The 18,461-nt window shown below is 41.5% G+C and overlaps 1 protein-coding gene across 2 annotated transcripts in view; it reads right to left on the reverse strand.

The window, feature by feature from the left end:
- Positions 1–15,712, reverse strand: part of TFB1M (transcription factor B1, mitochondrial) — a 70,898-nt gene extending 55,186 nt beyond the window's left edge. The window contains exons 1-3 of one of the 2 annotated variants that reach the window (XM_061130260.1): positions 15,532–15,622; positions 13,361–13,822; positions 12,119–12,270 (exon numbers count right to left, since the gene is read on the reverse strand). Coding sequence is in view for 1 of the 2 variants with exons in the window: in XM_061130259.1 (XP_060986242.1) it covers positions 12,119–12,270; positions 15,532–15,664 (285 nt within the window). In the remaining variant the exon portion in view is untranslated. Of the gene's footprint in view, positions 1–12,118; positions 12,271–13,360; positions 13,823–15,531 lie in introns of both variants that reach the window. The other variant, XM_061130259.1, reaches the window with a different exon arrangement.
- Positions 15,713–18,461: the final 2,749 nt, after the last annotated feature.

Genomic DNA, 18,461 nt, shown 5'->3' on the forward strand with positions numbered 1-18,461 from the left:
CCTTCAGGAACAACACTGGCGCCCGTCACACCTCAGAACTCTGGGAGTGCTGCCTCATATTGACCTCAAAGGCACACTGACTATCTATGCAGGCACTTAACAACAGCCAAATGAGTAATTTTACAGACACTCAAATTGTTCTACCATTTTCAATCCTATGTTTTTCCAAAACGAGACATAAGCAAGCTTTGAGTAAAAAGCATTCGTTAAACAAGGTTGTAAAAGAAGAAAACCAAACTGCGATAAAGGAACCATACAAAGTATGTTGATTGTGAGAGCTGTACATAGTACCAATCCTAGAGATGTTAGATCCTGCAGCCAATGTTCTGAAGTGTATCATTTTTACTCAGTGTTGGAAGTAATCACATATGCTTTTCTGGTATTAAGCTCTATAAAGGGTACAAGGAAGAAATAGAGAATGCCTTTGATAAAACTAAGAAAACAAATGCAGAAGTGTTCTTCTCAGTCACCTAAAAATCTCTCTCCTCTTACAAGTCCTCTTACAAGTCAAGTACTTAGTGAATGCTGTCCTGCATGTATGTGTCAGGCGGGTGACGGTGGAGGCTAAGGTATGGTCTTAACTAGGTAGTTTGCTGGTGATCTAATTTGATGAGGAAACAATTTGTGCAATTTCTAGAACCTAGGCCCATTTATAAATTCCTTCCAGGCAAAAAACTAACAGCCATTTTATGTTTTACGCCACCTTCTCAGGGTGAGGGGCTCAGGACAGCCAACACTGTACAGTGGGCTAAGCATTAATTACACAGCCCAGTAATATTACCATCTTTCTAACCTGCCACATACTGCCTTTTCATACTGTTCATGGGGTTCTCGAGGCAAGAATACTGAAGTGATTTGCCACCCCCTTCTCCAGTGGACCACGTTTTTTTAGAAATCTCCACCATGACCCGTCCGTTTTGGGAGGCTCTGTATGGCATGGCTTATAGCTTCACTGAGTTACACAAGGCTATTATGATCCATGTGACCATTTTGGTTAGCTTTCTGTGACTGTGGTTTTCATTCTGGAGGCTGTGGGATTGTACTTCTTGCTTCTTCTGTCTGCCCTCTGATGGATGAGGATCGAAGGCCTGTACAAGCTTCCTGAAGGACTGCCTGTGGGGAAAACTGGGTCTTGCTCTGGCGGGCAGGGTCATGCTTGCTAAATCTTTTTCTGCTGATGGGTGGGGTTGTGCACCCTGCCTGTTAGAGGCAGTCCAGTTCTAGAGTCTATAGGCTCTATGGTAGGGCTAAAGGTGACCTCCAAAAGGACTTACGCCAATACACACCCCCCAGGACAGCTTCTGCCAGTGCTCCTGCTGACCTGCGCCTCCACAGGAGGCCTTCACTCACTCACAGGCAGGTCTGGCTCAGTCTCTCATGGGGCTAACTGCTCCTTTCCCCTGGGACCTGGTGTGTACAAGGTTTTGAATGCATCCTCCAAGAGTCTGTTTTCCCTAGTCCTGTAGAAGTTCTATAATCAAATCCCATAGACCTGCAAAGTCAGATTCCTTGGGGATTCCCATTCCCTTTGCCAGATTTCCAGGTTGGGAAGCCTGATGTGGGGCCTAGAACATTCACAACAGTCTAAGAACTTCTTTGGTATTATTGTTCTCCAGTTTGTGGGTTGGAGGTTCATAAAAATGTAAGGAGGTGATAACAAAAACCATCCCCCCAAAAAAGAAATGCAAGAAGGCAAAAGTGGTTGTCCGAGATAGCTTTACAAATAGCTGAGAAGAGAAAGGCAAAGGAGAAAGGGAAAGATATATTCAACTGAATGCAGAGTTCCAGAGAATAACAAGGAGAGATAAGAAAGCCTTAAGTGAAAAATGCAAAGAAACAGAGGAAAATAGAATAGAAAAGCTAGAGATCTCTTCAAGAAAACTGGAGATACTAAGAAATGTTTCACAAAAAGATGGGCACAATGAAGGACAGAAACAGTACAGATCTAACAGAAGCAGAAGATATTAAAGACAAGGTGGCAAGAATACACAGAAGAACTATACAATAAAGGTCTTAATGACCCAGATAACCATGATGGTGTGATCATTTACCTAGAGTCAGATATCCTGGAGTGTGAAGTCAAGTAGCCCTTAGGAAGCATCACTACAAACAAAGCTAGTGGAAGTGACAGAATTCCAGTTGACCTATTTTGAATCCTAAAATATGATGCTGTTTAAGTGCTGCACTCAATATGCCAGCAAATTGGGAAAACTCAGAGGTGGCCTTGGAGAAGAAAATGGCAACCCACTCCAGTCTTCTTGCCTGGAAAATCCCATGGAGAGAGGAGCCTGGTGAGCTACAGTCCACCATGGGGATGCAAAGAGTTGCACATGACTGACAGACTGAGCACAGCAGTGGCCACAGGACTGGAAAAGGCCAGCTTCCATTCCAATCCCCAAAAGGCAATGCCAAAGAAAGTCCAAACTACCACACAACTGCACTCATTTCACACGGCAGCAAGGTCATCCTCAAACTCCTTCAAGCTAGACTTCAGCAGTACATGAACCAAGACCTTCCAGATGTACAAGCTTGGTTTAGAAAAGGCAGAGGCGCCAGAGATCAAATTGCCAACACCCACTGGATCAAACAGAAAGCAAGGGAATTACATAAAAATATCTACTTCTGCTTCACTGACTACACTAAAGCCTTTGACTGTGTGAATCACAAACTGTGGAAAATTCTTCAAGAGATGGGAATACCAGACCACCTTACCTGCCTCCTGAGACATCTGTATGCACGTCAAGCAACAGTTAGAATCGGACATGGAACAATGGATTGATTCAAAATTAGGAAAGATGTACATCAAGGATGTCTATTGTCACCATGCTTATTTACCTTTTATGCAGAGTATATCATGTGAAATGTCAGGTGGATGAATCACAAGCTGGAATTCAGATTGCCTGGAAAAATATCAATAACCTCAGATATGCAGAACCACCCTTATGGCAGAAAGCAATGAGGAACTAAAGAGCTTCTTGATGAAAGTGTAAGAGAAGAATGAAAAAGCTGGCTTAAAACTCAATATTCAAAAAACAAAGATCATGGCATCCAGTCCCATCATTTCATGGCAAACAGACGGGGGAAAAAGAGGAAATGGGCAAATTTTATTTTTCTTGGCTCCAAAATGACTGCAGCCATGAAATTAAAAGATGCTTGCTCCCTGGAAGAAAAGCTATGACAAACCTAGAAAGCATATTAAAAAGCAGAGACATCATTTTGCTGACATAGGTCCCTATCATCAAAGCTATGTCATTTTCCAGTAATCATGTACATATGAGAGTTGGACCATAAAGAAGACTGAGCACAGAATTGACTTTTTTTTTCAAACTATGGTGCTGGAGAAGACTCTTGAGAGTCCCCTGGACAGCAACGATATCAAACCAGTCAATCCTAAAGGAACCTGAATTGCAAGGAACTGCAAGACTGATACTGAAGTGCCAATACTTTGGCCCTCTGATGCAAAGAGCTGACTCACTGGAAAAAACCCTGATGCTAGGAAAGACTGAGAGGAGAAGGGGACGACAGAGGATGGGAGGGCTGGATGGCATCACTGTGTCAACAGACATGAGCTTGGGAGAACTCTGGGAGATAGTGAAGGACAAGGAAGCCTGGCGTGCTGTAGTTCATGGGGTCGCAAAGAGTTAGACACAACTGAGTGACTAAACAACAAACAATAAGAACATGTACAGCAGAAACTCACTCAGACTCATCAAGGGATTAGATGTTTGATTTAATAAATTTCCTATTCAACCCGGGGCTTCCTTGGTGGCTCACATGTAAAGAATCTACCTGCAATGCAGGAGACCCAGGTTCAATCCCTGTGGGAAGATCCCATGGAGTAGGTCAATGGCAACCCACTCCAGAATTCCTGACTGGAGAACTCCATGAACAGAGGAGCCTAGTGGGCTATCTTCCACTGGTCACTTAGAGTCAGACATGATTGAGCAACCAAGACTTTTTCTATTGAACCAATGTAACTCCTTTAATTGTCAACATTTCTTAAAAATAAACTTACAGATATAAATCTTTCTAAACTATATTGCACAATTCTCTTCCTAAACTACAATGAACCCAATTTCAGTCTTGTCTTGATGACTTGGATCACTGTTGATTGTCGATCAACGGCCTCAATAGTTAGGGATCCTTCCCTACTGTGCTTTTGCTTTTTGTAGCTCTTCTGCCACAGTAATAACTGTTACTTCTTGCTGTAAGTCAAGTGGACCTGTAAGTAGTCAGTGGGTCTGCTTCCAGCATTGGTCTCTGTACTTATTTGCAGTGGACTAGGAGATCACTTTGGCTGTGAGTCAGCTTTTCCTAATTGGTTGAGTGTTGTCTATGTTATGATTAACTGTGGTCATATCTGCATCAAGTAAGTTACATGTGGAAATATGCAGTCATCACAACAGGAAGTCCTATTTAAAATTTGCTAAAGAGCTTGTAGGGGGAGGAGCTAAGATGGCGGAGGAATAGGATGGGGAGACCACTTTCTCCCCTACAAATTCATCAAAAGAACATTTGAACGCTGAGCAAACTGCACAAACAACTTCTGATCGCTAGCAGAGGACATCTGGCGCCCAGAAAAGCAGCCCATTGTCTTCGAAAGGAGGTCTGGTCCCTGCTATCACTGGGGCACTGAAGAAAACAGGGCTGAGTCTTAAGGATATGGATTTGGTGGAAGTGAATGAAGCTTTTGCTCCTCAGTACTTGGCAGTTAAAGAGTTTGAATCTTGACCCAAGTAAGACCAATGTGAACGGAGGGGCCATTGCTCTGGGTCACCCATTAGCAGGATCTGGGTCACGAGTTACTGCACACCTGGTTCATGAATTAAGGCACCAGGGTGGAAAATACGCTGTATGATCAGCCTGCACTGGAGGTGGCCAAGGAATTGCGGTCATCATGGAGAGCACAGCCTGGAGAGACCAGGCAGCCTGCCCTGGTCCATGCTCACATGACTTGACCAGGCCACTGAAAACCAGGTGACCTTCAGAGTAGATGCAAAACCAGCCATGCTCTGCACTGAGAGTGACTGGGTTTGGGCAAGGGATGGTGAAGCAAAGACCCATTTATCATAAACAAGAGCCCATGCCAGAATAAATACTCTCAAATGTGTACCAAATATGCAGCATTTCTGAACTGAAATCCAACTAGTGTAGGCTTTAAAGGGAATTGTATTCTTGCCAAATAACCATCACTTATGCCTTAAATAATATGATTGCAAGGAAACTGAATAAATACTGCCTTAACTTAAAAAAAAAATAATAAAATAAAATTTGCTAGAAAGAATTTCAAACATTTACTACCTCTGATTAAAAACAGGTCCTTTTGTTAGAATGACTAGATTACTTTATAGCTCCCTTTGCAAGAGGATGGGGAAGGGGAATAATTGTAAGAACAGCCATTAATTGACTACAGGCAACAGACCAATCTCTTTACACGAATTTCTATCTATCCTTACAATAACCACAAATGAAAACTAACATTCCCATGCTGCAGATGAGAAAGCTGAAGCTAAAAAAGGTTCAAAGGCAAGCTCAGGGTCACAAAGCTAGTAAGTGCCATATATGATATCTGAACACCAATCTAATTGATTCTCAATCCCATGAAGTTCATGTTGCCTATCAAGTAGGAAAAATCACCGTTTATCTTACAGAATTCCAGAGGCAATACTAACAATACTCAATGCCTTACAATCTCCAAAACTCCATGAAATAAATACCTTAATGGTTAAGAAAAATCCTAGAGCTTCTTACTTTGGTCAAGATGTAATACAGGAGACAGACCAGTTATACTCTTTCACTTTAAACATTAAAGAGCCAGAAATGCAGAGGCAGTATTCAGATGTTGGACAACAGGAAGTGCAGGAAAACCTGCAGATCCAGGAAGCTCTCGTTGGGCCATGGGCAAGAAACATGAAGAAAAGGACACCAAGGCACATCTTTAGGAAAACACTCAAAACCAATGATAAAAAATCATCAGCTATAAAAAGGGACACACATTTGAGTCAGTTCTAATGCGGTGGATGAACCTAGAGCCTACTATACAGAGTGAAGTCAGTCAGAAAGAGAAAAACAAGTATCATATAATAATGCATACATGAACGGACTCTAGAAAGACAGTATTGATGAACCTGTTTGTGGCGCAGCAAAGGAGACACAGACGTAAGAGAACACGCTTACAGACACGGATGTGGGGATGGACGGAGAGGGTGGGGTGTGTGGAGAGAGTACCATGGAAACATACATCACCACGTGTAAAATACACAGCCGATGGGTATGTGCCATATGACGCAGTGAACTCAAACTGGGGCTCTGTGACAGCCTAGAGGCAGGACGGGAGGGGGGTGCACAAGGGAGGGGACATGTGTGCACCTGTGGCCGATTCATGCCGATGTTTGGCAGAAACCAACAGAATACTGTAAAGCAATTATCTTTCAACTAAACATAAAATTATAAAAAAGAAAAAAATCATAAAAACAGCCCAAGAAAAAGACAGAAGCAAAGAACGACAGATTTGTCAGAAACAACAGAAGTAATAAGATAGCAGAGCAACATCTTAAGAGCACTGGAGAAAAACCCCAAAACCTGACAGCATGTTTTTAAATACAAAGGCAAAATAAAACTTTTCCAGACATACGAATGCTGAAATGTATATTATAGAGATCCACACTATAAGACGTGTTAAAGAAAGCCTTAAAAGTAGAAAGAAAATTAAACTAAATAGAAATATAGATGAAGAATACCCAAAATAGTAACCTCAAAGGTAAATACATAAGCATTTATATTTATAAAGTCTCTTTAACATAGATTTGACTTTTACAACAAAAATAATATTGTATTGTGAACTCTGTAACACATGGACAAAAATAACAACAGCACAAAAGCCTGGCAGGGAGAGATGCAAGTATATACTAGTTTAAGATTTGTGTATTGTACATGAAGTGGTATCATTACTTGAAGATAGGATGGGTATGTTAAAGATGTTTGTATACTATACAACTTCAATAAACCACTCCAATAATAAAGAGTTACTGATAAACTGTGACAGACTGAATACTGGCCCCACAAAGACCCCTGTCCTAATTCCTGGAACCTGTGACTATGTTATGTCACACCGTAGTAGGGACTCAGTTGAGGTGATTAAAGATTCTGACACGAGATTAGTCTAGACTATCCGAGTGGGCCCAATATAATCACAAGGGTCCTTGTATGAGTGAGGCAGGAGGATTAGGATCAACAGCAGAGATGTAGAAGCAAGAGGTCCATAACTAATGATTGCAGATAGATTCTAGAAGCTGATAAAGGCAAGGAATCTAAAAACAATAAATGTGCAGAGGGCATGGAGAAAAAAGAACCTTCCCACACTGTTGGTGGGAATGTAAATCAGTACAGTCACTATGGACAAGAGTAAGGAGGCTCTTTAAAAACCTAAAAAATAGAGCTACTATATGGCCCAGCAATCCCACTCCTGGGCATATACCTGGAGAATACCATAAGTCAAAAAGATACATGTACCCCAATTCATAGCAGCACTATTTACAAGAGCCAGGACATATAAGCAAACTAAATGTCCATCAACAGAAAAACAGATAAAGATGTGGTATATATATATGTGTGTGTGTGTGTATATATACACACACATATATATAATAGAATATTACTCAGCCATAAAAAAGAAAATAATACCATTTGCCACAACCTGGATGGACCTACAAACTGTCATATGTAGTGAAGTAAGACAGACACAGGAAAACAAATATGAGATATTGCTTATATGTGGAACCTAAAAAAGAGAGGTACAAAAAAAAAACTTATTTTCAAAACAGAAGTACAGTCATGATGGGATCAATAGAAAACAAACTTAGATTCTACCAGAGGATAGACAGGAGGGATACAGTCTAACAGAGGAGAGAGAGGAGGGATGAATTGGGATTCTGGGATTGACATATACATACTAATTTATATAAAATAGGTAGCTGATAAGAACCTGCTATATATAGCACAGGGAACTCTAAATACTCCGTAACGACCTATATGGGAAAAGAATGAGGAAAAAAGAGTTGATATATGTATAACTGATTCACTTTGTTTTACATATGAAATGAACACAACATTGTAAATCAACTATACTTCAATAAAAAATTTTTTTAAAAGGCAAGGAAATAGCTTCTCCCCTGAAGCCTCCAAAGGATGCAGCCCTGACCTAGCTTTTAGACTTCTAACTCCTGAGAACGGTAACAGAATAAATGTATCATTTTAGGCTGCTGAATTTGTGGTAATTTGTTACAGCAGCAATAGAAAACTAATACATAAGGCAGAGATGACCAGATTGGTGGGGAAAGTGCAATACCCACTATGCACTGGCTACAAGAAACACATTTTAAATATAAAAACACAATTAGGCAAAAAGTGGAGAAGATATACCACTCTAACACTTATCAAGAGAGAGCTGAAATGGCTATATTAATATCAGACAAAGTAGATTTCAAAGTAATGAATGTTACCAGGGGTAATGAAGATCATTTCAAAATGATAAAGAAGCCAATCATCACAGAGATACAACAATCCTAAATGTTTACGTACCCAGTAACAATGCTTCAAAATAGATGAAGCAAAACCTGATAGGATTATAAGGAGACAGCCAAAGCTGCAATTAACAGCTGAAAATTTCAATCCCTCTCCCTTTTGTGACGCTACAACATTAAGAGAAAGCAAGCCCAGACACTCAGTGTTAGTTTGATGAGCGAGAGAACGTCTCAGTGTTCCCATGAAGTGAAAGTCGCTCAGTCGTGTCTGATTCTTTGTGACCCCATGGACTGTAGCCTGCCAGGCTCCTCTGTCCATGGAATTTTCCAGGCAAGGATACTGGAGTAGGTTGCCATTTCCTCCTCCAGGGGATCTTTCTGACCCAGGGATCGAACCTGAGTTTTGTGAGGCTCCTGCATCAGCATGTGGATTCTTTACCGCTGAGCCACCTGGGAAGCTCTGCTCAAGGCATGGAGATGGAAATTTCATTGATTACCTACATCAAAAACTGTACTGAGTGCCTACTAAGATGAGGCATTCATTTAAACTATAACAATCCTATGAGCAAACTGAGGCACAGTGAGAGTTACCTGCCCAAAGTCACATAAATAGTAAATGGTAGAGCCAGACATCAAACGTAGGTCATTTGAGGCTAAGAGTCTGTTCTTCACTACAAAAATCACACTACAATGCTTTCACGTATTAGACACATTTTCTTACAACATGCTAATAGTGAAAAACCTGTATGTTATCACTATGTTCTTTTCCCTAGGCTGCCTCGTGATAATATTTTAAGAACTTGAATTAAGCTACAAATGACATACTTTCAGCTAGCAGACATTTTATAAATTATTACAATTTCTTTAAAAAGTAATTCTATTAGCTTAGATATCACTAAAATGGAATCCTTAAAATAGACCACTCTTTTTGCCTTTACTCAGTTTTATGATTAATTTAGCACCTCTAAAAGAAAGTGGTTTTACATATTGAAACATTCTTTACAAGAAAAAGAAGTCTATTTGATATTTTAGTACCCAACATTTCTTTTTAAGGCAAATTCCTTTCCTGCACATGCGACACTAAAAATTAATTTTGCTCCTTCTACAAAAACAGAAGTCAAATATATATTTCCTACACAGCAATTTACCTTGAAATCAACCTTCATATTCAGGAAAAAAAGCACAAAACTTTGATAATCAATGATACACAATTATTTGCTCTCACCATTAAATAACACATTTAATCGGCTAATTAGATATCTACAAAGAGTCAACTTTTTTATCTCCATGTGAAACATTACCGAACCTGGGATGTGCCAGGCACTCTTACATGTTATAGAGACATAGCAGGGAACAAAACAGACAAAAACACCTACCCTCATGGCACTTACACTCCAGAGGGGTGAAGAAGTGTTAAGTCGCTCAGCTGTGTTTGACTCTTTGCAACCCTGTGGACTGTAGCCAAACCAGGCTTCTCTGTCCACCGGGTTTCCAAGGCAAGAATTCTGGAGAGGGAAGCCATTCCCTTCTCCAGAGGATCTTTCCTACCCAGGGATCGAACCCCAGTCTGCTGCACTGGCAGGACTCTTTACTGTCAGACACTAGGGAAGACCTCAAAGATGTGAGACTGACAACAAATAAGAACATATGGTGTGTCAGATGATGATAAATCTCATGAGACAAATAAAACAAGGCAGAAGTTAGGAGGGCAGGGATACCGGAGGGGGCAGTGAAAAGAGTGTGGCAGTCTGTTGGTCTGTCTTCAAAAGATCTTTTGTTGAGATCAGAGAGGAGGATATGTAAATTAAGCTGGTGATGCGAAATGTGATTCACCTGCCTGCCTAATGAGAAAGAATTACACATAATAGAGGGTGAGATTTAGGGTTAAGACGTCCCTTTAAGGGGAAAAGAAGTTACAAGAGTCTTCTCTATGCCACAGAAGGACTAGATGAATAAACCTACAGGGAATTGTGTAATGTTATTCAGTTTCTTTTAATCATCTTATGCTCCCACTAAAAATAACACTGTTACAACTTCCACCTCCAACTGATACACCACTCTTGAAAGAAACTGGTTCAGAGCAGAAATCACTATTAAATTCCACATTTAATCAAGGAATATTGCACCATATAATAATCCCCAAATAAAGTCATAAATCTGAAACCAATTTTGTCAAGGCTGGCAAAATTAAGTGAAATTAAATACGTGATTTTTTTAAAGCATAACGGCTGGATATAGCAAAACAATGAGAAGAAAACTCACTGGGTTTCTAAAAATATCCAGAGGCATAAACACAAGCACTAGATTTTCTCAAATTTTCTCAAACTGTTCTGGCAGAAATTAAACATTTATCCATTAATACACAAGTTTTAGAATGTACTAATTTTAAACCAATTTGTCCCCCTATATGAAAGTAACAATGTAGCTAATTTTATTATTCTATTGGACTCACTTAATAAATTGCTACTCTTATGAACCAAAGGCTAAGGGCTCTTTTCAAGTTTCCCAGATGCAGAGGAATCAAACAAAGGCCCTTAAGCCATTAGGTGTAAGTGCTCCCCATGAAGAATCCCTTTATAAGATCCCTTATATAATCTGTTCCACTGTATTACACTGTTTCAAAAATTTAAGTTTCTCCTCATTTTTAAATCCACCTGCCTCCCTCAATTATCTGTTTTTAGTTCTCTTCTAGAGAAGACCAAAAACAAGCTGATCTTCCCCACCACAGTTTTGGAGAGGCAGCTAAGAATGCCCTCACTCAAGGTTTCTCTTCCACTGAAATACAACCAGTTTCTTCAAACACTTCTCATAGGACATCACCTACTGTTTTAAAGATACATTTATCATTTCATTCCAGCTCCCCAGGTGGCTCAGTGGGAAAGAATCTGCCTGTCAATGTAGGAGACTCAGGTTTGACCCCTGGGTCAGGAAGATCTCCTGAAGGAGGAAATGGCAACCCACTCCAGTATTCTTGCCTGGGAAATCTCATGGACAGAGGAGCCTGGTGGGCTATAGTCCACGGGGTTGCAAAAAAGTTGGACATGACTTAGAGACTAAAGAACAACAATGATCATTTTACTCAAACCTCATTTTAAACCTATGGCACAACTTAATTTCTTCAATTAAAAAATCCTTATACAAATGCCTAAGCTTAACAATTACTTTCTCTCAATAAGGCATGTATCTTCTCTACCTTGTGCTTGTAGAAATGATTTTCTGAATTTAAGGGAGGTTCTCAGAAGCCATGCCAATAACTGAGACATTGTTAGCATTTCTTAGTTTTACTTATTTTTGAAGGAGTGGGGTGCCATGGCATGCACAGCTATTAGTAGCCAAAAAAGTCACACAATTAGCTTGCTTAGCATCAGTACATAAAGCTGGTTTATTCAAGCTGTGGCCAACAATTCATGTGAGGATGGTGGTTAGAAATGCAGATTCCTAGACCACTGTAATCAGAATCTCCAGAATGAGGCCTGGAGAACTGCAGTTTGAGTAGCAAACTATAGAAGTCTTATATACCCCAAGGTTTAAGAATTGTGGCCTGAAGACTTAAACTGGGTTTTTACCTCCTAAGTAAGATACTTTCAGCAACTCACCTGTAATCCAGGAATAAATCGACTATCCTTTTCAACCACCAGAAGTTCAGCAACACCGGCATTGAGAATGGATCTTGTGATTCCCCCAGGCCCAGGGCCCACTTCATATACATAAGCATTTGTCAGATTGCCAGCTTTCCTTACAATTTTATCTAGAGAAAAGAAAGTTTGAATCGATTTACCTTGGCAAATGTCAACATATGGAATTCAAAATGAAAAATAATCTACACGAATTCTTATCAGCATTACTCAACTAATTAATCTTTTATATATAGTATTTATCAGATTTAACTCAGCCTAAACTAAATGTATAGTAGCCATTCAATAGTCTACCATGTAACTGTTGAATTCTACCAGACCCTTAATAAAAATAGGATTACCATGACAAATTTCTTTAACTTAAATAAACATGGTATTTTCTGAGAGCTTCCCTGGTGGTGCAGTGGTAAAGAATCTGCCTGCCAATGCAGGAGATGCCAGAGACAAGGGTTCAATCTCTGGGTTGGAAAGATCCTCTGGAGAAGGAAATGGCAATCCATGCCAATATTCTTGCCTGGAAAATCCCATGGATAGTGGAGCCTGGCAGACTACAGTCCATGGGATTGCAGACAGTCGGACATGACTGAGTGCACATGCACGCAAGCATGCGCACACATGGTATTTTTCACCTGTTTCTCTGCCAGACCAATCAATATAAGAGGTGACAGAAAAACACAAACCACTTCTCTACAGTTGTTGAATATCAATTATGTGAATAAGCAAGGCTAGCTTCACATTCAGAATTTCCAATGTTTCGAGTTAGAAATTCAGAAGCAGAAAGTGCTGGCAGTGCTACTTTTACCTACAGACATCTAGCTGGTGGTCAACATGGCAATGGTACCAAGTTCCTAGCTAATAGGACTTACAGAAATTGAGATTCTTGGTTATTTTTAGGAAAAAGTTAAATTTAGCAGTGAAGGTTTGTTGAGCTTTGCAAACATACAAGTTGATATGAAAAAATTAATTTTTTAATCAATTTACGTTAGCAGACCTTAAGAAAGCATGGAAAAGCACATTACTGAGGATTCATTGCAACCAACCTTCTGGAAAAACACAACAGACTAATCTTGTTGACTGAGTGTTAAAATCCAAGCAACTGGGCCTCTTGGGATGGTGCAAATTTAGCCACTGAAAACATACTAGCACTTTACACTGTTCACTGATAGTGTACAGTCTCATTTTTGCTTGTTACTGATAACCTACCTTTGTAGGTTTAGAGGCAAAAACAATCTCTCAGTTATCCAAGAATAGTTTTCTCTTCAACGGGTGCCAGGAGAAAATGAGCATACACTGACCACGTTGCAGGTGTTTAACACGCTTTCTCACAGCAAACCCTTACAACACATGAACGAAGAACTGTGCTGTGTGTGCTGTGCCAAGTCCCTTCAGTAGCATCTGATTCTGCGATCCCATGGACTAGCCCGCCAGGCTCCCCTGACCATGGAATTTTCCAGGCAAGAATACTGGAGTGCGTCGCCATTCCCTTCTCCAGGGGGTCTTCCCGACACAGGGACTGAACCCATGACTCTTATAAAGTCTCCTGATCTGGCAGGCAGGTGCTTTACCAGTAACGCCACCTGTGAAGCCCTAACTTAAGAATTACTACCCCATTTTAACTTCTCTGAACTTTCTAGTTTCTTCATTTATTACTTTGAGTGAGGTTACCTGGAAAACAAATGGACACCAGGTCAGGTGTAACTCCTAAAGCCAACCCTTCCTCCACAAAAGACCACTACCTCTCAGAGGGAGCAGAGATGCTGCATTAAGCACAGGAATTACAGAGTGATTTTAACAGTTGTTTTTTTTTTTTAAATGGAAAGCTACGACAATAGGTAGGACAATCTTTTCACTTTAAACTTTTCAGAAACATTCAAACACAAACGGATATCAAAGAGCACTGTCAACTGACTACACCTGGGGTTCCATCTTGCTCTCTTCACACCTGAGTGTCTCACCTCACACAAGAACCTTAATTTGTCTTCACTTTGGTTCCTACAGAAGAGGGAACAATAGTATCTAGATTCTGGAATTGATTCCTGAAGGTGAAAAAAGACTCAACATGAGGAAGGGCACATGAAGGATTTTTTCTCAATATAAAGATCTCTATTTTGTCTTGGGAATGGTGCTTTATATCTAGAATGCAGCTAATGACTACCCGAAAAGGCTGGCTCTAGTTACTATTCAGTCAGTTCAGTCGTGTCCAACTCTTTGTGACCCCATGGACTGCAGCACACCAGGCTTCCCTGTCCATCACCAAACTCCCGGAGCCTATTCAAACTCCACTGAGTTGGTGATGCCATCCAACCATCTCAGGACCAAAGAATTTTCCAGGTGGATGACCTTTTAAGGCTCTTGTGGTAGAGCTCTCACCCAATTAAATAAGAAAACTGAAAACAGGTTTTTTTTTTTTTTTACCGTGTTACATCACTGTTGGCCTACCCACATTGCTACTCTACATTCAAGAAATAAAAACAACCCATTCCTGCTTTTGGACTGTACTACATAACTTTCGAAATGTGATTTACTTAATCAGTTTCTGAAGAGGAGCCAAACAGAATGAAATATCAAAACCTCAGAAATGCTATGTACTTCAACCGTGAATAGACATATTTCTAATAATCTTTTTCTTGTAGTCTCATCTTTCAGAAAGACCAGGACGAAGAAAAGGTGGTAGAGGTTAAATGACTGTATACATTTGTCAAAGTTTATCCACCTGTGAGCTTCAAACAGGTGAATTTTATTGTATCTAAATCCTACTTCATAAAACGTGACTTAGGGAGTGGGAAAGCAAACTGACTAAAATGTAAGCTTCTTGGGGACAGACTTGGCCTTGCTCACTCTCATATCCCACTTCAGCTCTAGCACAAAGGGGCTGGTTCCATGAGTGTTTACAGAATGAATATCTGCACCCTCGAGGGTGAGATTCAACAAGTAAACGTTTAAATATCGAACGCCATTGATACTCTTCCAACTTATTACCGATAAAGTCCCTGCAAGTTTTAACGGCATAAAAAGCCAAACCAGTCAGCACGTGCATGTATTCCTTATTGGTAACACACCAAGATCCGAATTCCACAAGCGCCTTTCAGGAGACGCGAAGCCTTCCAAAGCTAGTGTTTGCTCGGCGTCCGCACAGCCTGCCTTCCAAAGCCTACTGCAAACGCCCCTGAGCAAACGACATACTCTACACACCCCATGGGCGGTGGGGCTCCGGAGTTCTCTCAGGGCAAGGCGGCAGAAGGGTCTGACCTACGGCCACCGCACACCTCTGTGCCTGAACCCTGTCGCCCGCCCGCAGGGTCCGCGCGAAACCCTCCCCGACCCCACTCCCGCAGGGACGCGAGGGAGACGCCGGGGGAACGCTGATAAACCACCTGTCAGCCTCAAGTCCAAAAGAAAATTCTGGGATAACTGCTTCACGGCTTGCAGTCTAAACAACTTAATGATTTCTCGAATCGTGGGCAAAGGCGGGAGACGGAAAGTGCCGAGCGTCCTGGAGGAAGCCATGAACCCCGGCCTGACTGTACAGGCCTCACGCCGGACTTTCCTCCAACACTCCTCAAGAGAAGGCAAGGGGAGGAGCCTGGGAGAACTATGGCCCTCCTCCGAGCCTACCTGATTGGTTAGACGTACCCCGCCGGAAGCGAAGGACGCGAACAGGAAATCCAGGCGCACACAAAGCGCATGCTCCCCGTCCTGCTAAGTGCGGTGCAGGCTGGGTACCCGCTTGGGTTTTGCACGTGAGGTGGGCGGTGGCCGGAGCGATGGCGGGGCGGGGAGAGGCGGGGCCTGGGCAAGAGTGAGGAGGGGCGGACCCAAGGATTGGTGAATGAAGTTCCCCTGTGGAGGATTTTTTTTTGCGTTTGACTCCAAAGTGAAAGTCGCTTAGTCGTGTCCGACTCTTTGCGACCCGGTGGACTACACAGTCCATGAAATTCTCCAGGCCAGAATACTGGAGTGGGTAGCCGTTCCCTTCTCCAGGGGATCTTCCCAACCTAAAGATTGAACCCAGGTCTTCCGCACTGCGGGAGGATTCTTTACCAGCTGAGCCACAGGGAAGCCCCACCTGGCGGATGGGCGGTCCTAAAAGCGCCGCTGTGGAGGGTTGCGGGATAGCCAGTTGTTAGCGGCAAAACTGTTGATTGCTAACAATTCTCTTATGGTGGATGTTTTTAGAACCTCAGCACAGCAGGTGTGGTATGGCAGGTTTCTAACTTCTCTTAGCCTTATTGTTATTTTAAAAAAATCTGTTAAGTGAACGTAATGTTTGCTTTAAGATTGTGGCACCGAGAGAGGTCGTCTGGTGTGTAAACCCAGAACGTAGTTCAAGTGCATGGTATTTGGTAAAGCTGCTCTCAAAGGTGGCCGTTACTGCTATAATTACTTGCAGGTGAATGCGGCCCAGGGGGTTAAACGCCATCAGCGTATTTGCGAGAGAGCCAGAGTAGAACCCAACTCCTGTTCCTTCAAAATGTAGTCAGTGAGAAAAGCCGCTTTGTTTAGCGCTTTAGGCTTTGGGAAGCGTTTTCTTGTATATATCAAATACTTGGTTATACCACCTTTCTAAAGATTTTGTTTCCTCCACCCTGAACAGAGGCTGGTAATATTTATCCTATTTTTGAAAGTCTAGACTCTTGACTCAGAACCCTTATTTTCCGCAATAAGAGAGAGGTGTTCCTTCACAGGTTATATTCATTGTTTTATTTACTCCTCACAACAGTCCTATGTGGTGAGATTATCATCCTTAGCTTGTTGTTGTTTTAGTCTCTGAGGCATGTCCGATTCCTCTGTGACCCCATGGACTGTAACCCTCCAGGATCCTCTCTCCGTGAGATTCCCCAGGCAAGAGTACTGGAGTGGGTTGACATTTCCTTCTCCAGAGGATCTTCCTGACCCAGGGATCCAAACTACCTCTCCTGTATTGGCAGGTGGATTCTTTGTCACTGAGCCAACCCATCCTTATTATCCTTACTGTGAAGAAATAGAGGGAGATGAGGTCATTTGACTTAAAGGACTTTAACCTGAATTCTTTCTTTTCTGAGTCCCAATTTTGGCCACACCCCTCAAGTATTAGATTATTTTAAAGTTAATTATTTAATTAATGTATGTTCATTTTAATTTTTATAATGCTATTTAATGTATAGATTCTGAATCTTGACTATAAACTTGTTTACCATTTTCATTAAAGCTAAAGTTAGTTGTTCAGTCGTGTTTGACTCTTTGTGACCCCATGGATTGTAGCCCACCAGGCTCCTCTGTCCATGGAATTTTCCAGGCAAGAATATCAGAGTGGATTGCCATTTCCTTCTCCAGGGGATCTTCCTGACCCAGGGGTTGAACCCAGGTCTCCAGCCTTGCAGGCAGACTCTTTACCATCTGAGTCACTTTTATATGACTAACTAAAATACAATTTAGTAAATACATATCTATAGCTACAAAAACAAAACAAATGGTGCATGATGTTAAATTACTGGTCTTAATGCAGACTGGCAGGATTCTTTTATTTAAAGTTCAGCTTACCAAATGTTATAGTGTGCCATGTAATAATTGAATTTTCTCATCAGTTTTCTGGATCCAAGTGAATTGAAGTCAAGTTGCTCAGTCATGTCCGACTTTTTGAGACCCCATGGACTGTAGCCTACCAGGCTTCTCCGTCCATGGGATTTTCCAGGCAAGAATACTGGAGTGGGTTGCCAGTTCCTTCTCCAGGGGATCTTCCTGACCCAGGGATCGAACCCATGTCTCCCACATTATAGGCAGATGCTTTACCCTCTGAGCCACCAAGGAAGCCACCAAATCTTCATTCAGGATTTTTGCCATTGTGGCTTGCCTCTCTCTTGGGGTAACATGAAAGCAATACTTTAAGTCAGCCTGTGGCTGTTTTCATTAGCTTAGAAACAAAGGTCAAATTACTTGACAGTAATGCTGACATGTTTCATTGAATACACTAAATCCTTTGACTGTGTGGATCACAACAAACTGTGGAAAGTTCTTCAAGAGATGAGAATACCAGACACCTTACCTGTCTCTTGAGAAACCTGTATGCAGGGCAAGAAGCAGCAGTTAGAACCAAATATGAAATGACACACTGGTTCAAAATTGGGAAAGAAGTACGTCAAGGCTGTATATTGTCACTCTGTTTATTTAACTTGTGTGCAGAATACATCTTGAGAAATGCTGGGCTGAATGACTCACAAGCTGGGATCAAGATTTCTGGGAGAAGTATCAACAACCTCAGATATGCAGATGACACTACTCTGATGGCAGAAAGTGAAGAGGATGGTACCACCCTTATGGCAGAAGA

Source organism: Dama dama, chromosome 26, assembly GCF_033118175.1.
Source record: "Dama dama isolate Ldn47 chromosome 26, ASM3311817v1, whole genome shotgun sequence".
Taxonomy (NCBI): Eukaryota; Metazoa; Chordata; class Mammalia; order Artiodactyla; family Cervidae; genus Dama; species Dama dama.